Source organism: Ambystoma mexicanum, chromosome 12, assembly GCF_040938575.1.
Source record: "Ambystoma mexicanum isolate Mex_15411 chromosome 12, UKY_AmexF1_1, whole genome shotgun sequence".
Lineage (NCBI taxonomy): Eukaryota > Metazoa > Chordata > Amphibia > Caudata > Ambystomatidae > Ambystoma > Ambystoma mexicanum.
Window position 1 is genome coordinate 155743685 of NC_090936.1, and position 24769 is coordinate 155768453.

Below are 24769 nucleotides of genomic sequence, written 5' to 3' on the forward strand. Positions count from 1 at the left end.
TTTTAATCCTGAATGAGAGGATCCTTTTTCCATCATTCACTCTTATGGGCTCTCTCTTTTGGAACTCTATTCTTTGTTTTCTACCTGTACTATGGAATCTGTCTGCTCCATAGCTCTTACAGGCTCCTTATGGGCAGTGTTGCAGGGGACCTTAGGGTCCTCCTTTAACTGTCTTTTTCCTGTATCCTTAAGTTAAGTACAGTTCTTAAGGAGAGATACTTTGTGTCTCACAAAAATCTATAGTGGAGAGATTGGCACACACCACCTTCAGTGGAGTGCCAAAGTGATACTTAGTATCCCCCTTATCTCTCTTCTCCTGTGACTCCTGCTCTCCTACCTTGATTCTACCATTCTGTCTGTCCTCATCCTACTCGATCTCCCTTCTGCCTTCGACACGGTCAACCATACCATCCTGGTCAAACGTCTCTGTGATAACCTGGGTATCACTGATCAGGCTCTGGCCTGGCCGACCTCTTTCCTCTCTGATCGACCCTCCCAGGTCCAACTTGGGCCCTTCCTATCATCTATCTTCCTCTCTACCTGTGGTATTCCCCAGGGCTGTAACCTCTCGCCCTGGCTTTTCAACCAATACCTGGCAACTCTCGCCCACTGCATTACCATTTTCTGCTCAAATTTCCAGTGCTACGCTGATGACACTCAACTCATTTTCAAGCTTCCCTCGGCCACCTCCTCTCCCATCTCTGATTGCCTAACTGCTTTTCAAGATTGGTGTGCCGCCAATGATCTTTGAATGCCAGCAAGACAGAGATCCTACTCACAGGCACACCGTCGCCATCCTTTCCCCTCACTCTCTGGCCGACCTCCCTTGGCCCTCCTCCTACCCCCACCTGCGAGGCTAAGAACCTCTGAGTCATCTTTGACTCCACAAGTTCCTTCTCAGCACACATCTCTGATGTCTCTAAAAAGTCAAACTTCCTACTGCACCTCCTCAGAGGTACTCTGCCTTTCCTCTCCGTCCCCCAGAAGCTCATTGTCTCCCAAGTTCTGGTTTTCTCTAGGTTGGACTATTGTAATCGCCTCTTTTTAAATCTACTTGCCTCTACTCTCCACCCTCTGCAACTAATCCAGAACAGGACTGCAAGACTTGTCCTTGGCCTCAACCCCTGGGATCGTATCTCTCTAGCTCTGAAATCTCTCCATTGGCTCCCAGTAGATGCAAGGATTAAATTCAAAACCCTCTGTATTGTCCACAAGGCTTTCAGGGGCCTGGGTCAAAAATAACTTCAGCTATCCCTCTGCAAATACCTCCCCTCTCGAGCTCTTCGCTCCTCTACCTCTAACTCCCTCAGGGGCAGTCGTTTTTCAAAGAAACTAGCTGGGGGTAGATTCGTCTTCGGCTGGGGCCGCCCTCTGGTACAGCCTCCCTGCAACTCTAAAACCTGAGGAGAACCATCTCCGGTTCCGGAAGCACCTAGAGACCTTCCTCTTTGCTTCTGCCTTCACCCCCCATCTACCCTGCTGATCTGTTCTCTCTTGGCACCGTGCACCTGGCCACCCTCTGTCCTCTGGGCCCAGGTACCTGCTCACCCTGCCACCCTCCCGCACTACCTCCGGGCTACCCCTTGCACTGGGGCCTGTATCTGTACCCATACAGTGCCCCCCCTTTTTCTACCTGCACTTATGAGACCTACCCTGTCTGCTGCCTTAAACACTGGAACTTGCCACTTGCTGGCAGCACTACCACTTTTTGTTACCTTTATTATTTATTTATTTATTATTATTTATCTGTTTCTCCTTTGCTCCGCACTTTCCACTTCTCCCCTTCCATGCACTTTTCCCCTTCCCCTCTCCCATGCACTTGGATGTTCTCAACATCACTGGGCCTAGTAAGATCATTGTTTTGTTCTACCCTGTTCTCCTCCCTTGCCTTGTCGCGCTCTGAAACACTTGTGTACGAGCGCGATAGAAATAAAATATCAATAGATAATCACCTAGTTATGGCCAGTGGCAGTGGACGTGTTCTACCAACTATTGTGTATTTTTTGTACTGCAGGCTATTTCCATAGCCTCGATAGTGCACAGAAGGGGAACCCAAGTACCAACTTGGGACCTCCCTTCTTTTTTTGCCATTACTAGCGTGGTTGTTCTTTGTTAGCCCTTCTTCTACCTTTGTGGGAGGAGGAGGTCTGTGTGTGTTTTTTACCTTTCGCGGGAACCAGTAGGTATCCCCGCCTAGGCTCCAGAGTGTCTGGGAAGGCAGGAAGTGGGGGAGGAGTCTTAAACTCCCCTGTCCTTTGTCTGCCAGAGTGCCTGAATAGGACCAGCTACCGCAGGAGGTCTGGCTGTCCTGATTGGACAGCCAAACGCCCCTTTCTGTAAAATGCTGAAGGAGATGGCAGAGGAGTGTGTGCTAGAACTTTATAAAAGGTGAGGCTCCTGGAGTGTAAAGCAAGTCGACCACAGAAAACAGAAGTAAGCAAAGAAGAAGACAGCCAGAGATGCCAGCAGACCCTTTGCAAGACCATGAAGTGGCCCCTGTTGTCCTGGCCCTGTTTTCTATGCAACAGAGAAGCTCCGAAGAGGACGATTCCTTGCATTTGTCAGGTGGGAAAAACCAGTCCCAAGACAAACTTTGAATTGTGCCATATCCCAAGGTCCTAGGAGTTTCCAGAGCTGCGGATCCCCAATACCAGGAGACCTGCTAACCATTTTGAGTGCACTGCCGTGGAAAGGCTGAATCCGTCCAAGTCCGTAAGGACACTCCAGAGATCCGATCCAACTCGCCCAGAAACCCCACACCAGAGTGTGGGAATGCAGGAAGCGAAGAAGATTGAACGGGTGAACCGTGTCCTTTGTTGGTGCTGCTGAAAAGGCCCCAAAACCGCAGGGTGAACCAAGAAGTTGCTGAAAGTCGTGCCACAGATCCCCCCCTAGAGACTGCTGCTGGAAGACACTGTGCATTGTCCTACTTTTCGTCACCAGACCAAGGAATCCGGAGGTCGAGTCCAGAGTTGCTGCATCGCTGAGAAGCCAACACAAACACTTTCTTCAAACTCAAGGTACTGTGGGGAAAAGGGTATTGCTTACCTGATTCCAAGAAACCGCTCCAGAGCGTTGGAGTGCACATAGAGGTGGCCAGGGCAACCCTTCTTACCTCTGACCCAAGCCGCTTTTTGTGTCCATTTTTCAGGTCTCCTTTGTTAGTTGCTAACTTGCTGCTTCAGTAACTTTAGACTCTGGGAGAAATCCATAGGAACTCTTCAGTATTCGCTGTTTTTCAAGACTTCAAGCCCTCGCCGAACTGCCTTTAGTTAGGGTTGTGTTTTTGGACTTAAAAGACTTGCCAGGCGAAGAAACAGTCTCTAGAACCTTGAACTAAGCTCACGTTGCACTAACCACTTATTTTCCTCCCTTTTAAGTGACTTTTCTATATGTGTTTGCAGAGTAAATGCATTACCGTATAACCTGTTCAAAACCGCATGAGTGCACAGTTACCGATAATACGATAACCTTGTCTTTTCCCTTTCTAACATTGCTACAAATGTTACCACGAACAAACACAAAAGTGAAAGTGCCCTTTGAAGTGTATCATCTAGTATTTCTAAGTGTTCTACTGTTACCCTCTGAAGTATTTAAAGTGATTCTGGTGTAAATATAATAAATATATTTCGAATGGATTGTGTCCTCCCATGTATTCCTTATCTTTTATAAATCCACTTCCAGCTTGCTGGCCTCGGGAAAAAAAATCATATTAGAGGGCGCTGTTGACATCCCTCGAGTCGGTGTCCCTCGAAGGCCTCTGTATCGGCGCCAACGTCACCATAGGTATAAAAAGTCCCGCGTCCGTTGCTCAGTTCCGTTTTTCTGCGCTTCGTAAGCCTCGGAGACGCAACACTCGGTTCTTCACAAATTCTTCAAAAATCTTACTATCCTACGATGGCATCTTCGTCCGAAACATCGACTCCACAATCCGGCTTCAAAAAATGTCGAGATTGTGGAAAAAAGATGTCATTAACAGATCCTCACATGATCTTTTTGTGGTGCCTGGGATCCGAGCACCAGTGCTCGGAATGTGCGGACTGTATGATTATGACGACGAAGCCTTGAAGGAGCGTAGGGGGAATCTAGAAAGAGATAAGGCCGTTAAATCTTCTACCCCTTCGAAATTGTCCTCGGCTGAGTCGAGACATTAGTCTCCTCACCATCTAAAGAAACATTCCCGATCAAGATCTGTAAGCGGTTCTCGGCACTCTTTGAGATTGAGACATTCTAAGAAGAGGCGTCATAAATCTCCTTCCTCTTCATCCTCTAATTCCCCAGAAAGGGTTACCTGCCCCACTAAACGCGGCTCTCCACCTTGGTGGGAGAAATTTCGCAAGAAAATGCTTGGGGTCTTTGAGAACACGGCCTTGACCCCCTCGGAGATACCCCGGGTGAAAGACCCGAAAAACAAAAGTGCTGTGAGTCGTCGAACCTGGCAAACATAAACCCTCGAGAGCGTCCCGAACCCTCGAGTAAAGACATCGACGCCATCATCGAAGGTACCTTCGACGCACAAGTCTGTGTCATTGACACCACCATAGACGCTGTCGTCGACCCCCGATGAAAGAGAGGACCTCTAAGACTCGGGCCCAATCGGCACTAGAGGTGTCGAAGGTCCCGGCCAAGGCGTCGAAAGTGGCGTTGACAGTATCGATGACACAGAGTAGAATCCCGATTCTCTCAACGACATTGAGGCCTTTTTTGATTATTTCTACGACATTTGTAGGTTTGTCGAGACCTATGACGTCTGCATCGACAACTACAACTTTTTCCCAAGCAGTGTCCACCAATTTGGCACCCTCTTCTCTAGAAATGGGTTTTACCCCTTATACAAGTTCTGACTATTTTGGAGCTTTATCCTCTATGAGGAAGGAGAGGACTCTGATAATGAGAGACCATTTGGTTTACAAACAACAGGAGTGCCTATTCCAGAGGAGCTAATTTCTGAGGGGACTAGATTGAGAGATCTTCAAGAATCCTTACAAGATGCCAGTGGCATAGATACCTCTCCAGAGGCGGAATATGCCAGACCAGAACCTGGAGAGCATGCAGAAATGCCTTACAGAGCCATTATGGCAAGAATTACAGAATGTATGGGGTGGACAACACCTACACCCTCTTTCCAACAAGTTGATCTAACAGACATCTTAGATAAAGGGCCTCAAGAAGACCCTATAGTACCTTTTCATGCAGCATTGCAGAGAAAAATAGCTGCAAATTGGGAAACACTGGAGGTTATCTCTGCAGTAAATAAAATGTCTGCGAAGTACATAGTGTCGGCCTCAGACCCTGAATATTTAAGTAAGCACCCAACCCCAGAGTTTTGTAGTGCAGGCAGCGACATTGTCAAGTAGTAAGTCGGTATACCCCACTATACCACAAGATGGAGACGACAAAAGATTTGATACCATGTCGAAAAAGATCTTTTCAGCATGCAGCATGGCACTTAAGTAACACCACTTGTACACTAGCGAGATTTAGCCACACCCTTTGGGAGTGCGCTTCATCAGCGGCTGACCGTATCCGGAAAGGGGAGGAACAAGACGCATTCTTGAATATCAAGGATGGGAAGGATGCAATGTGTGAGTCCCTCCAAACAGGTCTCAACTCGGCTGACGGCATCAGCAGAGCCATGGTGGCGAGAACCACAATCCGCAGATTTGGGTGGTTGCTCCTGATGTACAAGCCAGGCTTCTGAATATGCCCTTTGACGGCACCTCTTTATTTGGCAAGAAAGCTGATGACAGTCTGGAGAAATTGCAGACCTCAAAGGCGGCAGCAAAATCACTTTGGGTTGGAATTCGTCAAACTCCAAACCGCCCCACAGGTACATCCTGGAAGGGGAAGCCCTTTCATTTTTACTCCGCATTCGGAATAAACGGAGAGCAGCCAGCTCAAAGGGGCCAGAAACGATTCACCCGGCGTGGACCGGTCAAAGGTACCAAGCCAGCATCAGCAGGTGCTGCTTTACCCTCAGCAGCTGCGTGAGCCGCTTCTATCCCCTCTGAGGTCTCCCCACACAAGACACCATTAGGAAGCAGGTTAACTCAACATCTGACAGAATGGCAGGCTATTACGTCAGATGCTTGGGCATTGGAAACCGTACCGCAAGGTTACTGCCTACCTTTCCTACACACTCCTCAGAGTCATCCACCGGGGAACAACTCTTTGAAGCTTCCAGACCCGCTCCTTATGCAGGAGATATCCGACCTGCTAGAGAAAGGTGCCATGGAACCGGTACCTGCAGCGGAGAGGAACGAGGGTTGGTATTCCCCCTACTTTCTAATACCAAAGAAAGACAGAGGATTGAGACCCATCTTGGACTTGCGAGAATCGAACAAATTCCTCAGGAAAGACAAGTTCGAGATGGTAACCCTTTCTCAGATCCTTCAGGCCCTCCAGTTTCAGGATTGATTGGTATCTCTGGACCTTCAGGATGCTTACTTTCATGTGCCAATCCATCACAAGCACAGGAAGTACCTTAGGTTCCCCATTGGCAGCTCTCATTATCAACTTCGGGTTCTGCCATTTGGGCTGACCTCCGCCCCGAGGGTCTTCACCAAGCTAATGGCTGTTGTGGCAGCAAGTCTAAGGAGGGAAGGGATTCATGTTTACCCCTACCTGGACGACTGGTTGATCAGAGTTGTCTCCCCGGAACAAGTTCAGGTCCACCTAAATTATGTTTGCCACTTCCTCCACAAGCTGGGCTTCTCCCTCAACTTAAAGAATTCACAGATGATACCATCAGTCTCAAGTCCATTGGAGCAGTCCTGGACACATCCCTGGGAAAAGCCTTGCCACCAGAGGTGAGGGCTCAAGATATTCTACAGATGCTCACCAGGTTTCATAATGTCCAACGTCTACCAGCCTTCAATTTTGAGATTGCTCAGCCTCATGGCATCCTGCATTTTTCTAGTGCCAGAGGCTCGCCTGAGAATGAGGTCCCCCCCAATGGGCGCTAAGGACCCAGTGGTCACAATTCTCGGGGAGAATGTCAGATCTCCTACAAATCCCGGACAGAGTAGCACGAGGCCTTCAGTGGTGGGCATGTCGGGAGAACATCTTGAAAGGAGAACAGTTTTTGCAACCATGGCCGGAGATAATAGTCACGGACGCTTCACTCACGGGGTGGGGAGCCCATGCCAACAACTTGACCATCAGCGGTCGTTGGTCTCATCAGAGTCCAGACTACACATCAACCTATTAGAGCAATCAGGCTAGCACTGGAAGCTTTCCTGCCATAAGTACAGGGAAAAAAATGTCCTGATAATGACAGACAACACTGTGGCCATGCACTACCTCAACAAAAGAGGAGGCGTATGGTCACTGCCACTGTGCAGAGAGGCAGTGCAGCTCTGGTTCTGGGCAATTCATAGAAGGAATCTCTCTATCAGCAGTTCACCTAGCTGGAGAGAAGAACTCGATGGCGGACACTTTGAGCAGGCAGAACACAGTCTCCCACGAGTGGGAACTATCTCAGGAAGTCCTTCAAGAGATCTTCGCCCTTTGGGGAACCCCTCAAGTGAATCTGGTCGCCACCACTGTCAACCGGATGTGCGATCAGTATTGCTCAAGGGAATTTCCCCCGAGAGGAGCTCTAGGGGACGCGTTCGTGGTGGACTGGGAGTTTCCACTTCTGTATGCGTTTCCTCCAGTCCCCGTCATTCCTCAAGTGATCAGAAGGTTGAGGAGATTCCGTAAACCCATGACCCTAATTGCCCCGGATTGGGCCAGGAGAACGTGGTATCCAGATCTTCTAGACATGTCCATCTGTCCTCCGATTCGTCTTCCACAAAGAGAGGATCTTCTCTCGCAGCAGGGAAGTCGGGTTCTCCATCCGGATATCAGGACCCTCAACCTTCACGCTTGGCTTCTGAAAGGTTGAGATGCAAGGATTGGGACCTCCTGGATTACATAATGGAGGTGTTGCTTTCAGCCAGGAGGCCAGCAACAAAATCTTTATACCATTGCCATTGGAACACATTCTGCTGCTGGTGTAGAGATAAGAATATTGATCCTTTTTCATGTAGTACACCGATGGTGTTATCCTTCCTGCTATATTTGGCAAATTCAAGCCTTCAAGTTGGCACAATCAAGGGTTACCTCACCACGCTGTCCATCTTTAAGCGCACAGCTGAGGAGCCTTCATATTTGAAGTTGCCCATAGTCATTCAATTTCTGAAAGGTTTGACTAATGTCTTTCCCCTAACTCCTTTTCAAGTTCCCCTGTGGGATTTAAACCTAGTCTTAACATTTCTAATGGGTATCCCATTTGAACCTCTTCATTCCTGTCCATTAAGGTTTCTCACTCCTAAAACAGTCTTCGTAGTGGCTTTAACTTCTGCTAGAAGATAGTGAATTACAAGCTTTATCTTGCAAACTTCCTCATACGGTTTGTCACATAGAGATAGTTCTTCAAGTGAAGCCAGATTTCCTCCCAAAGGTGGTCTCAGAATTCCACATCACACAAAAAATAACCTTACCTTAGTTTTACCCTCCTCCCCATCCAGGGAAAGAGGACGAGAGATTGCACAGGCTGGATCCAAAGCGTGCCTTGAGTTTTTATATTAACAGACTTGCAAGGATTAGACAAGTAGATCAGCTGTTTGTGGGGTATGCAGGGCATAAATTAGGTCTACCTATCTCAAAACAGACTATTTCAAGATGTATAATACTATCTATCATATAGAGCTATAAATTGGCAGGGAAAGAGCCTCCTCAATAACTCAGGGCTCATTCAACCAGGGGTATCGCAGCCTCTTCAGCTCTCCAAAGAGGAGTTCCAATTAAAGACATATGTGCGACTGCCACATAGTCGTCCGCACATACTTTCACCAAATTGTACAGTCTAGATTCGTCCACTAGACAGGAGACTAAATTTGGGAAAGCTGTGTTGCACTCTGTGCACCTTTAAAGAGATCATTACGTTTTACTCCCGCCTCCTATACACATTACTGCTTTGGGAGTCTATCAAAGATAAGGAATACGTGGGAGGACACAATCCATTCAAAGAACAAGTTACTTACCAACTGTAAAGTTCTTTCGACTGGATGTTCCTCCCACGTATTCCTGATCTCCCCTCCCACCCTTCCCTGCAGTACAACTTCCCTTGTAGTTGCACACTACGCTCTTTCAAGGGTACTAACCATCTCATACAAGGCAAAAATAGCACCTCAAAACGGAACCGAATAACGGACGCTGCGCGAGACTATTTATACCTATGGTGACGTCGGTGCCGATACAGAGGCCTTTTAGGGACACCGACTCGAGGGACGTCGAAACGCAGCACCCTCTACTGTGAATAATGTTTCCAAGGCCAGCAAGCTGGAAGTGGATTGATCAAAGATAATTAATACGTGGGAGGAACATGAAGTGGAAAGAACGTTACAGTTGGTAAGTAACTTGTTCATCTTTTATATAAATATACGTGTAAGTGCTTCTTTGTTGCGCCTATCTAAGATTCAGAGGACTTACCTACAGCTAACATCTGCCTCTCAAGATAAACTTGACTGGTCTGCCACTCTACCAAGGCCCTGAGTTAGTACAGACTGATACTAAGAGTTGGGGATCTACAAACCACTGGGATAGCTTACTAAAAGTCTTGCTGCCAGTCGGACTTTAGGAAAACTCCCCTAACACTGTGTGCTCACGGGATAGTTATGGATAGCCAATCTGATTCAAAAAGAGTAATCCACGTAAACTTCTTGTTACACTTTTTGCATGACAAAAGTAGCCTTTGATGAGTAATGTAAGCTACTCTCAACATGATTTTTAGCCAGAGGGTATGCCAGAAAAAACATTACAATAGCACGTGACCAAGCAAGGGAACTAAACGGAGAGAGCACCCTGACTCCTAACAAGCAGACAGATGGTCAGCTGGAATGAATACGGTTTATTGCCACATACTGTGCCAACAATGTAACGTTACGGAAGATCCTAAAAAAAAAGAATTGGCACCTATTGAAACTAGATCCTCGCATCAAAGATTTCATAGAAGACAGCCCTTCAGTGACATTTAAAAGAGCAAGAACGCTGAAGAACATTCTTATTCCTTCGATGCTACCAGAAGAGAAATGCTCAAAAACAGCAACATGGTTACCAAATTTACCCGTGGGCTTTAGGAAATGTACTTCGTGCTCCATGTGCTAGTATGCAATGGGTAATACAGAAGTGTTTGAAGACAAATTTGGTACAAAGTACAAAATTACTTGCTTTATAAACTGCAAAACTAAATTTGTAATCTATGCTATTATTTGCCAATGCAAAAAAATGTACATTGGAAGTACAATCAGAGAAATGGGAGTCGGAATTTGGGAACACATGTCAAGTATCGGAAGTCAGAACGTTAACCTACCACTGGCATCTCACTGGCAAAAATACCACCAATTAAGCAGTAAAAAAAGACATCAGATATTTGGGACTAAAAAGAGTAACCCTTGGACCCAGAGGAGGAGATCAAGAATTGAAACTGAGACAAGAGGAAGCCAAATTAATCTTTCGCTTCCGGACAGTGGAAAGAGGCCTCAACTCTGACAATGAGATGTCCTCTTTCTTATGAAACAAAAAGTTCCTATGCTTACGTTAGTGTATGTGGGTTTCTTTACATGATGCTAATCTGTTACAACTTCTTAAAGTATTTTGGCTAACCTCCTAAGTGCAGGAACGGTATCTAGGGTATACATCATTACTCTTCGTTATAGAACAATAAGGCATATTCAATGGTAACAGAAATCTGGTGCTAAGAAAATGTATGATTTTCCCCTTTAAAAAGTGTCTTTTCGGCATTAGCAGGTAATATAACAAAAATCTGCAACCAACACTAGTGATTGCCATGGTAACAGTAAACACTTGCACACTTTTTATTTTTAGTGTAGACTCAACATACATCAGATGTTCGAACGGGCCGCTTAAGATGCAAATATATATTTTTTTCGGATATTAACCAACATGTACACACATATGGTGTATAACACATATATTTGCACCCTTAAACACAATAGTATGGGCTCAATCTCCGTAGGAAAGTATACTTTCAGTGACACCAGCCCAAAAGATGGCGGCTGGAATAGAAACTGTAATAGGACTAACACGGTCACCTAGGAAACGGCAACAACAATAGTTAAGGCCACCATTTTTGGTCCGCACACGAACACGGACAGATTTGTACGGAGCTGAAAACTGAATGACAGAGGTACGCAAAGAATAAGATTATGAATACACGCAAAGCCTTCACGGCACGCTTAGCCCCCCATAGGCTCTCCGTAAATCACAAAATATAATGAATCACACAATCTATTGACAATGTAAGAACGCTGTGCAAAGCTTAGAAATGTGCAATCCTCGCTCCAGTTTGAGAATCAACCTACTCACACAAAGATTTGTGATAGATGTGACCTTATACTTAATGTAGTCGCACCTCTGAACTAGAAATTACTAGGAAGCATGCAAAATATAAATTAGTTTTAAGTAACAGAAGACCAATTTTAATGATGAAAAATCAAGCTGCTTATCACACCGGCATGTTTGATCAGAAATCTTGTAGAGATACAAGATACACAAAGAACAATAATCTTAGTTGGGGTCACCAGGATTCCGCCTAACATATTACAAAAGTAGCACCCCAGGTAATACAACTATGAAGTGTTAGTTAACTGAACACAAGATTAATTTTTACAAGTTTACTCAACAGGTTGGGATTGAACCCATGACTTATTAGTTCTTTTGCCGAAAAGCTGTGCTCCATATTACAATTCAATATTATTTGGTAAGAACATTTCCTTTTAATTTCTCAGTCCATCTGATATATGTGGAGTTTGTTTTTGTTTTTTTATTTTTTAAGAAGCATGACTCATTGGACAAATTAACTTATTGTACTCTTCTTTTTCTTTTCCATTTTTTCTTCCCCCCCTTATCTCTACATATGCAACAATATATGTTGTTTTCACCCTAAACAATCCTCCTCTACTCCCCTCCTTGATGTCTGTGTTCACATGCAACCTACCCACTTGATTGTTGTTTCATTCCTTGATGCATGTCAATGTATACATTTAATTTTGTAACCTAATTCAGCCCTGATTTGAAAAAGACGGCTGCGTCCGTCGAAACACGTGTCATCACTATAGGGCAACTGTTCACATAATACACCGCGTTATAACTACAACCTCATTGAGTGGAGTTTTTCTTTGACCATTTTGCGCATGAATGCAAAAAGTGTAACAAGAAGTTTACATGCTTTTCCCAAAACAGAGTTGAGGAACCATTAAACTCCGATGTTACCAAGCTCATGCGACAACTATTACTTTTTCAATAAGCATAAGGGCGCTGAGGTCTACCTTTTAAGAGTGTTCATTGTTAAAAGGTTCCTCACCCAGTCTTGATTTTATATTAAAGGTATAATCCACCTGACACATCCAAAATTGAAAGCTTTAATGATACACAAATTCCATATGTTGTGACGCAGAAGCAGACTTGGCAATGCATTTTAGAATGCAATCCTTACTTCAGGCAAATAATCTGTCCTCCTAAAATGGAAGGCTGACTCCATCTGTGTCACCTGTGAGGAACTCATGGTGACAGCAAGTAAGACGGACACAAGTGATCACAGTTCAAGGGTGTTTATTGAACAATGAATTCTGTATGCAGGTTTGAAAAACGCCTATTCTAAACCTAAATCTAAGATGGGAGCAAGCGTCGACCATAAAATAAAAAGTAACGCAGTCCTAGTAGCGTTGTCAAAATAAAAAAGGCCTATACTAAAACCTATTGCCAAACCTTACAACTAATACAAAAATGAGTGCGGGCTAGTTCTCAAGAAAAGAAAGAATGTTTTCAAATAATATGTCAGGATGCGGTAGCCTGGGTCTCCCTTCCCCACGTTTTGAACACGGAGTAAGATGAGATCTTGGAGCACAGTACAGTCTCGGGATTCTCCAACATGAGACAACAGTTCAAATGGCAGCTCTCAGGACACACTCTCGCGTTTTCAGCTATCAGGGCTGTCGATGGCCAAGTCTCCTGTTACTTGAAAGTCTCTTACCTTCGGGGACATGACATGTTCAAATAACAAAACTGAAGTTCCTTTTAACAAATGAAAGTTCCTTTCCAAGGTTCATTGGGTGATGGATTCTTGCGGCAGCTGACCGTTCTTTATTTTCCTCAATTTATATTCAGTTCTCTTCTTACTTAAAGTTTTGGATGATAACTTCACCCCTGGATCTCCCTCCATCAACCTCGGATCCCTCTTGACTGCTAGTACTTGGGTGATAGCTTCACTTCTGGATATCCCTGTGCCGGGTTCGGACCATTCTTCTCTGGCATCCCTCCTTTGGGTTCACTCTTGCCGTCTCTTAATTTTGCTTTCACTTTTCTCAATCTTGAGGTGCCAACTTTACACCCTTGGATCTTCCTCTGCTGGACTACGACCCCTCTCGACTGTAGGCCTCCCTCCCCCTGGTTCATTGTGGCTCACGATTAGGGTGAAAGTTGCTCTCCCCTGGTTCCCCCTCTTGTGGGCGCTGACTCCTCTTTACTTTGAATGTTTTCTTTTTTACACAGTTCCATGTTTACGGAATTCACTTTCCTTTCTTTCACAGTGCTTGTAGATCAAAGTCTTTTGATTGTACAGGGATTTTGCTCAACCCCCTGTATGACCACTTTGACCTATTTCGCTGCCCTTCCTACGGCCTCCTGGTAATTGTAGTTTCACTGTGTCTCTTGAGTTAGAACCCACGTGGCGCCGGTTTCCCTCTGCAGCTGATCTCCCTTTAACACTTTTCCAGTTCATTCACAGTTCCTTGAACTTGGTACAAACTTGCCACTTTGCGATTCTCTCACTCAACACAGTCCGGTTCTTATCGATTCTCCCCTCGACTCACCAGCTGTGATGAACCGTTGGGCCTTTTGACATTTCTGGAGTCAAGGCCTGTACCACGGGTGCAGGAGCTTCCCTAGCCCCTCCTTATCAGGGGCTAGGGAAGCCTGCCCCATGTCCCGTTGACATGTTCTGCAAGACACTTGTGCTATTGTTCGCGGTCTTAAGCTCTCCTCCACGAAGGTTCCGCCGGTCTGGGATGAAAAGGGCAAGGGCACTTCTCTCCTTGCCACCTTCTTTGATGCCGCCTTTCTTCTTCTCTTGAACTGCTGCACCTGTGTAGCTGTGCCTTTGTGCTGTCTGCTGTGCTCGCCTTGCTCGTACTGTGCTCTCTTCTTCCACCTTTTATCCCTGTGGGGAAAGGAAAGGGCCGTCAGGTGTGTGTGATTCAGGGTAATTGCCTGACTTTGCTTGATGCTGGGGTTGGGATATGTCAAATAGACAGGACTTACATTAGTCAGTTGTCTTCGGTGTGTAAAGGTGTTTGTGTCTGAATGGGAGGGGGTTGATGTGTCAAAGTATCCTTCAGTGCTGGAAGGGAAAGAAGTGTCACATGGGATTATGGCTTTCGTATTTGGAGTGATCGCGGAAGGCTAGGATTTGGAGGCTTTTCAAGGTAAATGAGAATGACCGTAGTTCTTATTGTGACCTGAAAATGGAGGATTGTGGGGATGATAGTGAGTTGTCAAAGTAGCCTGGGAGCCCGGAAAGTGACAATCGGAGGGACGGGATTGGTAGGGTTCTTGAAACAGACAGGAATAACTGGGATCGTGAAATAAAGCAAGGGGATTAAGGGAACGGTAATGCCTAACCCGAGTAGAGTGGGTGTTTGGGACAGAATAACTAGAGGAATGTGGACAAGAATATCTGGGGTTATCCGGGTAAGAACCAAGGAAAGCAGAAGTCTGGGAGTTGTGGTTCGTAACAAGTTTACCAGATGTGAATGGATTGTTGGCGTTACCTTTGGGTGAGGAAGATTCAATGGGTGGAAGAGATGATGAGCGGGAATAGCTTATAAAAGCTTCAGAGATTTAATTCCCCTCACCATCCTTCCTGTGATGGACAGCATCTCACCTGGAGTATTCCCTCTGGATAGCCCCGGGTTCCCCTACTCGGGGGATTCTCCCCCACTGGTCCACCCCCAGGAATTGGATCCAACAGCGATGGCTGTGTCCTGGCCACCTGAATAAGGGGTTCTCGAGGTCTTACTGGGAGAATACCCTCAGGTTTCTCGTACACCCAAGAAATACTGGCTCAAAGTTCTAAAAATTAAACCATAGTTAAGAGAAAGAATGCCTGACATGCATGACCGAAATGCACCAAGTTTCAGAATGGTGCAATAGAAGCCCATCCTGTGTACAAGAAGGGTGAGTAGTGTGTGATGGTCAACCGTGTCAAATGCATTTGAGAGGTCCAGAAGGACTAGCAGGCACAAGTCTCCTTTGTCGATACTTGGAAGGGCTTTGTTGACCACCTGGATGGTGGCTGTTTCAGTGTTGCATCTGCGGTGGGGACTGAATTGAAAATCCCAGAGCAGACAAAGTTGCTACATTTTGTAAGCAGTTGGTTAGCAACTATCTTCTAGATGACTGACTTTGCTGATAAACAGGAAGCTTGTGATCAGTCAGCAGTTTGCTAGGTCTTCTTGGTTCAGGGTGTGGGTTTTATTTTAGGAGTGAGCATACAACCCCTCTTTTCAGGCTATCTGGGAGCGTACCGAGGGATGAGAGGACTATCCTAAGAAGAGCATGAAGTACCATGACAAAGATAAGGGGCTTTAACTACTGTGCCTTCTAATGAATTTGGATAGTTGTGCCTTTAAAAAGTTAATTGGGTGGTGTAGGTGGGATGTCTGAAACCTGAACGACAGATGTTTGCCATTGGCTATAGATTAGAAAGGGAAAGTCTTGCAATAATCCAGGGATCAGATGTACTTTGCTATATGAGGTATTTAGTATGTATTTTATATGAAGTGTTTTATATGTTCAACAGTTTTTCTTGGTTTATGTTCATGCTTTTAAGGTACAAACTTGGATTTTGCCGTTTTTGCACAGTGAAATACACGCCAAGCACAAGTGAACTGGATAACATGTTTGTACATCTCACCAATGTCGCCATCCAGAAGCATGGGGTAAGTGTTGCCTTCCATCAGGGCACGATGAATACCTTTTATAGTTCATACTACAAAGTCATACCACTTGTTATTCAGTGACTTATGAGATAAGGGACAAGTCCCTACATTTTACATTTTCTTTCCAGATATGCCTGCAGCTAGGGGGCAATTAGTCATTACATTTGTATTCAACTTTCCCAGTGTCCTTGCAACTTTTTCACATTATAAACCATTTCACCATTGCCTTTATCTCTTCTTGGTGGGTGGACATCTTCAATCAACTATTCTCCCTTGTGGGAGAAATAGTGAACAAAAATAATTAAAACAAACTATAAGAAAGATGAGCCAATCAACAATGGAATTTAAGCAACACCCCCATTAGCACCATGTTAGCAAAGCCTTAGTAATAGTTCTCTGTCAGTGGACTTTGTGGGACTCTGGTGCATTAAATCAAAGAGTTAGCTTTGCTCCAACTTTAGACAATAGGTGTTTTAGTATAGGCCCTTTTATTTTGACGAGACTCCACTAGGAATGCATTATTATTATTTGATGGTCGTAGCTTGCTCCCATCTGTAGATATAGGATTAGGTAGGCGTTTATCATACCCTTGTTGAAGTTCAATAAACACCCTTGAACTGTGGTCACGTGTCTGTCTTACTATTGATACCATGCCTTCCTTACAGCATCCACTGTTACTGGTGATCATTAACAAGAGAGTGGGCATGAAAGAGACAAAGTAGGATTATTATTATCACCAACTCAGATTACTGATTGTGTAACTTGTGTAATGACGCTGCAATAACTTCACCAATAAACAAATGTAAAAATAAATCACCAACTTAGACCTTAGCTGCATCTCTCCTGCCAAACCTGCATCATCCTGATGAAATGAACCTAAGGCCTTAGTATGATCTTATGTCCCTACCGGTGACTTATTGCATTCTGGGAGCGACGGCCATTAGTATGTTTAGATTCCCACAGCATATAGATATTAGGTATGCAGTGATAAAATCGTGGCAAAAATGTCGCCTATACAAAATGATTGCGGCCAAAATGCAGTTGTTTGACCCGTAAAGGTGTACCCCGTGATACCATGTAAGGGGAGCAGCGGTTGTGGGGATGTCCCCCGCTTCCCTTCAATGGTATAATGGGTCCAGGGGTTGCATCGGTGTCCCCCTTTACATGGATTGCTGTAGCAAAACCACAGCCTTTTTGCTGCGTTATTTTGTGTCAACAGCCATTTTTGCTGTGATTTTTAACACATGGAACCAGATATTATTCATGCATTTTTCTTTAGAGTTTCTGTTTCCCTTTTACTATGTGCTTTCAGGCACCAGTCCAATCAAAATCTTATATTTCCCTTTTCAAATTAATTAAGTTTTACCACTGACAAAATGCAGGTTTTGTATTAATCCGTTCCAGTGATTATGGATCCCCAGCCGCCTTCCAAATGGATCCCTCCAGACAGCATTTTAGGAGAATCAAGTATTAACCAGCCTGTAGTGGCTTGGAGTTGTCGATGTTGGTTGCTTGTGAGCGCATGTAGATATGAGCGTGTGTATAGATTGTTGTGTGCGGCTGCATGAAATGTAAGGAGTGAATGATGCAGGCCGTGTGTTGGTTTTGCCTACTGGAAAAAGGCAAGATTAAATAAACCATTTAATTTTACCTTATTCTTCTATCTCATCCTTACACTCCCCTAATTAAAGGAAGTCAGACAGTTGACTCTGAAGCTAGTGATTGGGGACCCATGGCCAGAACAGAAGCCACAATAATGCCCAGTGCCTGTCAGCAGATCAACGTAAAGACGAGACTCAAGAAGCAGCTTAAGTGCTCCCAAGGGCACTTAAAACCTAGCACTTAAACTTAGCTCTTGTGTTGCCCTTAAGTAATGAACTGCACTCGCTCTATATATGGTTTCTGTATGATAAATATTTCGAAGCCACTGAAATGCAACCTCCAGTTGCTTTGAATGGATCTTACTGTTGTGAGAAACCTGACAGTATTCTCCCACCTACTCCTTCGGGATCTTCCATTCAGGTGGCCAGGGAAGAGCCATCGCTTTTGGGGGTGGACAAGCGAGGGAGGATCACCTGAGTGGTGGGTCACGAGGGATTGGGAGGAGGATATCCAAGGGTGAGACATGGTATTCCCCCAGTCCCAAACATACCCCATCCTACTCTCCCTCAGTCTTCATGGGGTATTTTCAATCTCACCCCATCTCCTCCTCCCCATTTCCAACAAATATTGAGACGAGGAGGAGGAGGAACCTAAGAGCACTAAAGATTACCCAACATGGGGGGGAAAAAAAGGGAAACCTACTATAGGAAGGACTCAAGTTGTCCCACTAATAGTCAGTCATATAACAATGACAGTTTACACCGGACTCCACTAGACTGTTTTTTCAACTTTAAAAGGTGTGGTTTTTCACAAGGAGGCGAGCGAGGTGGTGATGCTGTCCAGACCAGAGGAGCAGAGAGCAGCAGGAGTGAAAGCTTGGAGGAGAACAGCGTGCCGAGATGCTGGCCCGGTGTTTGTGAGGGGGTGCAGCAAGGATAGGGAGCCGTGCCTCCAAGGAGCCAGAGTAAGGCAGCCTGTATCCTGCTGGTGGCGGTTGGTAAACTGCTTGTTCCCTTGGGTCGTGTGCCGATCCCAAGAGTGTCTGAGGGGCAGGTGGTGAGACCCTGCCCTCAACCCCCTTGGATTCGGAGGGACCACGCTGCCAGGTGAGTGCGAGAGAGAAACTCGTGAACATGCGTTTGTTTGAAGCGGCGCGGGAGAAAGACACTGTGCGAAAGCAGCACAGAGTGGAAAGAAGGAAAAAGTGTGTAAAAGACAAAGTGTAAAGCGGAAGAAGAGAAATCGAAAGAAGAAACAATAAAGAGAGGACATTGTGTTAAGCGTGCCGGAAGCACTGGAAATAAGACAGTTGCAGGAGTGCACGTTAAAGGAAAAGCAGGTGCAAGAGTGCACGTTAAAGGAAAAGCAGGTGCAAGAGTGCACGTTAAAGGAAAAGAAAGTATGTGAGGTGCGCAAGAGGCACAATAAGATAGAAAAGAAAAGGTGCAAGTGTGCATGAGGAAAAAGCCAAGTAAACAAGAAATGGGTGCATGAAGCACCTGAAGGTGAAAGGTCTAAAAGTAAGAACAAGGGATAGAGCGACATGGGACGCCACGGAGGAGAGGGAGAACAAGGTGCAGGAAGCCAAACGTGAGAAGGAGGAGCTCCAAACTTTAGAAGGTCAGATAGTTCGGAAGCTACAGCTTATCAAACACAAGTTCTATGAGAAGGGGGATTAGGCGGAGGCACTGTTGGACACCAGACTATGGCGACAGCACGCTGAGAGATTGGTGGCGTTCATAGAGGGGACGGAGGGTGCTCAGAACTCAAGGACAGGAGGTATTCCAGAGGCATTCATGACCTTCTAGGAAACCCTAAATAAATCTGAGACCTATCAAGAGCGGGCGAAAATAGACAAATACATAGAGAACATGCAAATGCCAAATCTTTCCCGCGAGGAAGCTGACGAACTCGATGCCCCAATTACTGCGGAGGAGATCGAGAGGGCCGTGAAGAGGCTACCGCTATGGAAACCCCTGGGGGAGGACGATTACACTGCAGGTTTTTATAAGTCTTTCATCTTTCCTCTTCCTGGTGGAGCTGTTCAGTGATATTCTTGAGACAAGTGTGGCTCCTGACTCTTTTCACAGTGATCCCCAAGGACGGCAGGGACCCCAAAAAGTGTGGATCCTACCATAGCACTACTAAACATCAACGCCAAAATGTTTTCAAGGGTACTCCCAGCGAGGCTTGAAATATACATGAAACGTTTGATACACTTGGACCAGGTCGGGTTTATAATGGGGTGGCAGGGTGCAGACACAATGCGGAAGACGCTACACCTGATCCACGAGTCACCGAGCATGACAGAGGACACGGTCCTCCTCTCTGTGGACGTGGAAAAGGCATTCGATAGGGTGGAATGGGGTTTCGTGGAAGCGGTCCTGGGCAAAGTGAGACTGGGTGCAAGGTTTTGAAGGGGATTAAGGGCAGTATATACTTCCTCCAAGGTGTCAGTAGCTGTTAATGGTGATCACTCACGATGGTTGAACTGGGTAGAGGAACACGGCAGGGTTGCCCCCTCTCAGCGATATTGTTTGCTCTCTCTCTTGAGGCCCTGGCTCAAAAACTTAGAGACCAACAGGTGGAGGGAATTAAGGTGGGCGGGAAAGAGTACAAAGTAGCCTTATACGCGGATGACCTGCTGTTACAGGTACAGAACCCCCTGACATCCAAACTTAGGGTGATCCACCTGATTGAACATTATGGGACACTAGCTGGCCTTAAGATCAACACGGCCAAGTCAATTTAATTTCCGCCACTGAACCCCGACCTGGGGGAAACCAGCAGATTTCCCCCACTGGGCCTAATGATTCGAGGCGACACCCTTCGCTATCTGGGGATACATCTAACGAGAGAGCTAGACACTCTATATGTTGCCAACTTTCCCCCTCTTTTCTGTCGAGCTTTCAGGCAAAGGGGCAAAACGCACTATATCCTGGCTTGGGAGCCTTAACGCTGTGAAGATGGTGTCTGCCCAGATTCTTGTACCCATTCCAGATGCTCCCGATTCGCCTTCCCTAGCCCTTCTTTAGTGAGGTAAAGAAGGCAATCCTGAGATTCCTGTGGCTAGGAAAGAAGGCAAGAGTGTCATACGAAGTCCTAACTTTGCCCAAAGATAGGGGTGGTGTGGGGATACTGGACCAACAAAAATTTTACGAGGCTGCCCAGCTAAGGGTTCTTATCCCCCATCTCAGAGAACAGAGAGGACTTCAATGGATAGACTTGGACAACTTCAATCTATCCCCAGCCACGGTCGCGGAATCGCTGTGGGTTCTGAGAAGTAAGCTCATAATTAGAATTAGGGACCATCCAATATTGGTACCATATGGGAAATCTGGCGGGGAGGAGTTAACATGCAGGGGATCACCTCATGGCCATCTCCATTGAGCCACGTATAGACTCTCGGGGTCCGGGAAGACATCCCTAATCATGAAAGATTTCAACCTTGGTTCGAAGCAGGTCTCTCGAGAGTGGGTCAACTCTGGAAGGAGGGCACTTTTGTTACAATTGCTGACCTCGAGGAGGCACTCGGGATCGGCCCCCTATCAGTCTTTCCATTCCTTCAACTTAAAGGGATCTTTATGAGGGACAAATGGAAAGGTCCAGAGGCACCTAACCCCCTTCGAAGAGCTTCTAGACAAAAGGAGAGACTCTAAGGGCCTGATCTCCCAATGTACAGGGCTTTGATAGGCGCAGGGAAGGAGTCCACTGAAACTCTAAGGCTCAAATGAGAAAGGGACATCGGATCAGAAATAAATCCCGACGTGGGGGAAAATATGCAAAGGAACTTCGCAAATATCGATAGCGAGCCAGTACAAACTGCATGCCATTTAGCTTCTTCACAGGTGGCAATATGACCCGAATAGATTATCTAAGATGTTCCAGTCGGCCAGTCCCCTTTGCTGGCGTCAGTGTGGTCAGTGTGGTGAGAGGACAGATTACTGGCATATGTGGTGGAGATGCTCTCGTATTAAGGTATTTTGGGAAGTCCTGGGTTGGATTAGGGATCTGGATGGCGTCCAATGTGTTAATGAACCTTTCATCATACCGTTTGGATTGGAAGATTCTGAGGGGAGCTCACAAGGATGACGGGAGTGGCAGCACCGTTCCTATTGGCAGCACGGGCTAGCCTTGTGATGCAATGGAAAGGGGCAACTGTACCAAGAAAGAAAGAATGGATTAATGTCACTACCCATATTTGTACAATGGACAAGATAACCACAGCTCTCCATGGGAAATCTGCCCCGTATGAACTGCTATGGGGAGAATTTGTGAATAAATATATAACTAACACCTAGAAGATTGAAATGCATAATGATCGAAGACCCAGACTTGGGTGCCCCGCTGACTACGCCCAGAAAATGCTAACCCGTATTCAAGATGAATCCCACTCGAGCGGGCCCAAGCGCCATGTCAGACTGTGCCTCAATTAAGCGGCTGAGGCCATTGTCGGATATCAAAAGAACAATTATATCACACACTGTCATTCTGATTAATAGATAACGAAAAACGCAGAAGGAGGCTCCAATCCATGGGGCGAGGGAAGGGGAGGTAAAGTGAGGAGTTGCAATGAAGATTGAGGTTTTGATCGGGGGAGGGAGGGAGGTGAAAAGTGGATGTTTATATTGTACCCCAAGCATGTAATGTCTTTGAAAACCTTAATAAAATACATTTTTTAAAAAAAAAAAAAGTAAGAACAAGGAATATAAAGAGAGGGATTACAGGTCGGAGTGGTCACGCCTAGGAGGAGCAAAGAACCAGCCGTTTTTGAAAGCCTCTGACTGTAACCCATAAGTGAAGTGTCTGTGAAAGAACGGTGTATCAAAGGAAACGTACATCCTGACAAATTGAACTTATGTCTGAAACGAAAAGGGGCCTACGCTTGGGGAAGGGGAACCCTGAAGGGCCTAGCAAAGTGGAATTGAAGGAAAAGCAAAGTACATCCTGTTAGAACTGAATTTGTGTTTAAAACTGAGAGGGGCCTGAGCTTGGGGAAGGGAACCCTGAGAGGCCTAATCAAGTTGGAGACTTATTATTTTGTAGTGTTGAAAGGATTGAAGTTTGTGGTTGGGAACCCTGAGAAGCTTAAAAAAGAAACGGTTATATTTCTTTTGTAGTGTTTTGCATTTGGAAAAGTTGAAGCTTGGGAAAGGGAATCCCCAAGGAACCAAAGTCACTGAAGGTACTGGAGAATATTGCAAGGGCTCTGTGGATAAGGTCTTGAGAACAGCCCTTTTTCATTGAACTCGTTTTTGTGATATCGACCAAACTACCCCAGGTGAGAAGACCGCCTGAATCCAAAATTGGTCTCCAATTTTCTGTTAAACCACTATTTTTCCCTTTTGACTTCCTATTACATTTTTGTAAAGAGTGAGGGCAAGCATAGGTTTGGACACAGACAAACTTTTATTTTGGACTATGAGATGTCGCCGGCCTTTAGAAACCTCAGTTAACCCCTTAACTGCCATGGGTTTCTCTCCCCCTCCCCCATGCCAAGGCCTTATTTGGTGATTTTGGTATGTCGCCATTCAATCCCTTGTAACTTTTGTGTTACACGAGATATCTCGGCCAAATTTGGCCCCTTTTTTCCCCACATGTTGGTGGTTGTAATGCCACCAAGGAATCCTAGTTTGCTGTAGGGGGTGAGAGAAAATAACAAAAAAGGGAGAGAATGTTGGGGTTTGTCAGAAAATGCCAATAAAATGAGGTAAAAAGAAGCCTGTGTATAGTACCTAAAGCAGCAACTAAATGTAGGTCACATTTGGGAAATGAAAGGATTGTGTGACAAAGGGCAGCAGCAAATGTGTTGAAACGTAATGAAAACCAAGCAAACACAACAATGGCATACCTTCCCGCGTTCCCACAGGTGTCCTGGCGAAATGGTACCTCGCATGTGTGGGTACACCTACCTGGGCGCAAAGGGAAAAGGCTAAACCACTGGTAACCCTAAGTCTTTCGGCAGAGCAGATTTTTCAGGAATTTTGCTCATGTGGACAACCTACAGATTTGGGCCTAGGGTGTCGAAGCCACGAAGGAAAACCGGGAACCCCATGCATTTCCGAAAAGAGGACACCCGTGGGAATCCAGAGGTCTGAATTGCGCGAATTACCCCAAAATGTATTACCCTCAATCCCCGGCAAAGTCCGAAATTTGGTTGAAAAAAAACACCATTTTCAGACATTTCCCTCTGCCCATCCACCGAAACACGCTGCCAACAACACAAGTTCTACATTCCTGCTTTCCCACAGGTGTCCCGACGAAACTGGTACCTCACATGTGTGGGTGCACCTACCTGGGTGCAAAGGGAAGAGGCTAAACCACTGGTAAACCCAAGTCTTTTGGGCAGAGCAAATGTTGAGGTATTTTGCTCATGTGTGCAACCTACAGATTTAGGCATAGGGTGTTGAAGCCACTAAGGGAAACGAGGAACCCCATGAATTTCTGAAAAGAGGATATCCATAGGAATCCACAGAGGTCTTACTTGCCCCAGTCGCCCCAGAATGTATTAGCCACAAGCCCCAGCAAAGTCGGAAATTTGGGAAAAAAACTCAATTTTTAGACATTTCCAACCGACCGAAACATGCCACCAACAACACATGGCCTACTTTCCCGCGTTCCTACAGATGTCCCAATGAGAGGCAGACCTCATATGCATGGGTGTCGTCACCTGGGTGAGAATAGGGAAATCATTTGTACAATAAGTACTCTGGGAATACAAGAATCACTGTGTAGCACCCACTGCCACCCTGTTGCTTCTCTTGAAGCCCATTCACATGCACCTTTGCTCACACTTCTCATACATACAGATCACAAGGCAGTCGGACAGACAGGGTGGGGTTTAGCACAAGGAGGAAAGTCTTGTGAGCAGTGAAGCCACGTCAAGGCACCCACCGTTTCACATGCCATTGATACACCTTTCGTGTCTGCAGTCAGTAGGCATTCATTTCAGCAGTAGCACCTCTACCAAATCACTTGCGACGCAGCAACCGTATCTGCACACTTATAGCATGTGGACATCTGCTCACAATGCAACCTTGCCTCTAGTGATATCTTTCACATCATTTCCCAGTACTTGCGTAGCAACTGTGTCTGCATTCAGAAGTCATGTGGCACCAACCGTATCTGCACACTGATAGCAAGTGCACATTGGCTTACTTGGC

At 45.8% G+C, this 24769-nt stretch overlaps 1 protein-coding gene across 1 annotated transcript in view; it reads left to right on the top strand.

Annotated features, from left to right (window-relative positions):
• TTLL1 (TTL family tubulin polyglutamylase complex subunit L1) overlaps positions 1-24769 on the top strand; it is a 500816-nt gene that overhangs the window by 211548 nt on the left and 264499 nt on the right. The window contains exon 6 of the mRNA XM_069628218.1: positions 15896-16004. Within this exon, the coding sequence (XP_069484319.1) occupies positions 15896-16004 (109 nt within the window). The remainder of the gene's footprint in view (positions 1-15895; positions 16005-24769) is intronic.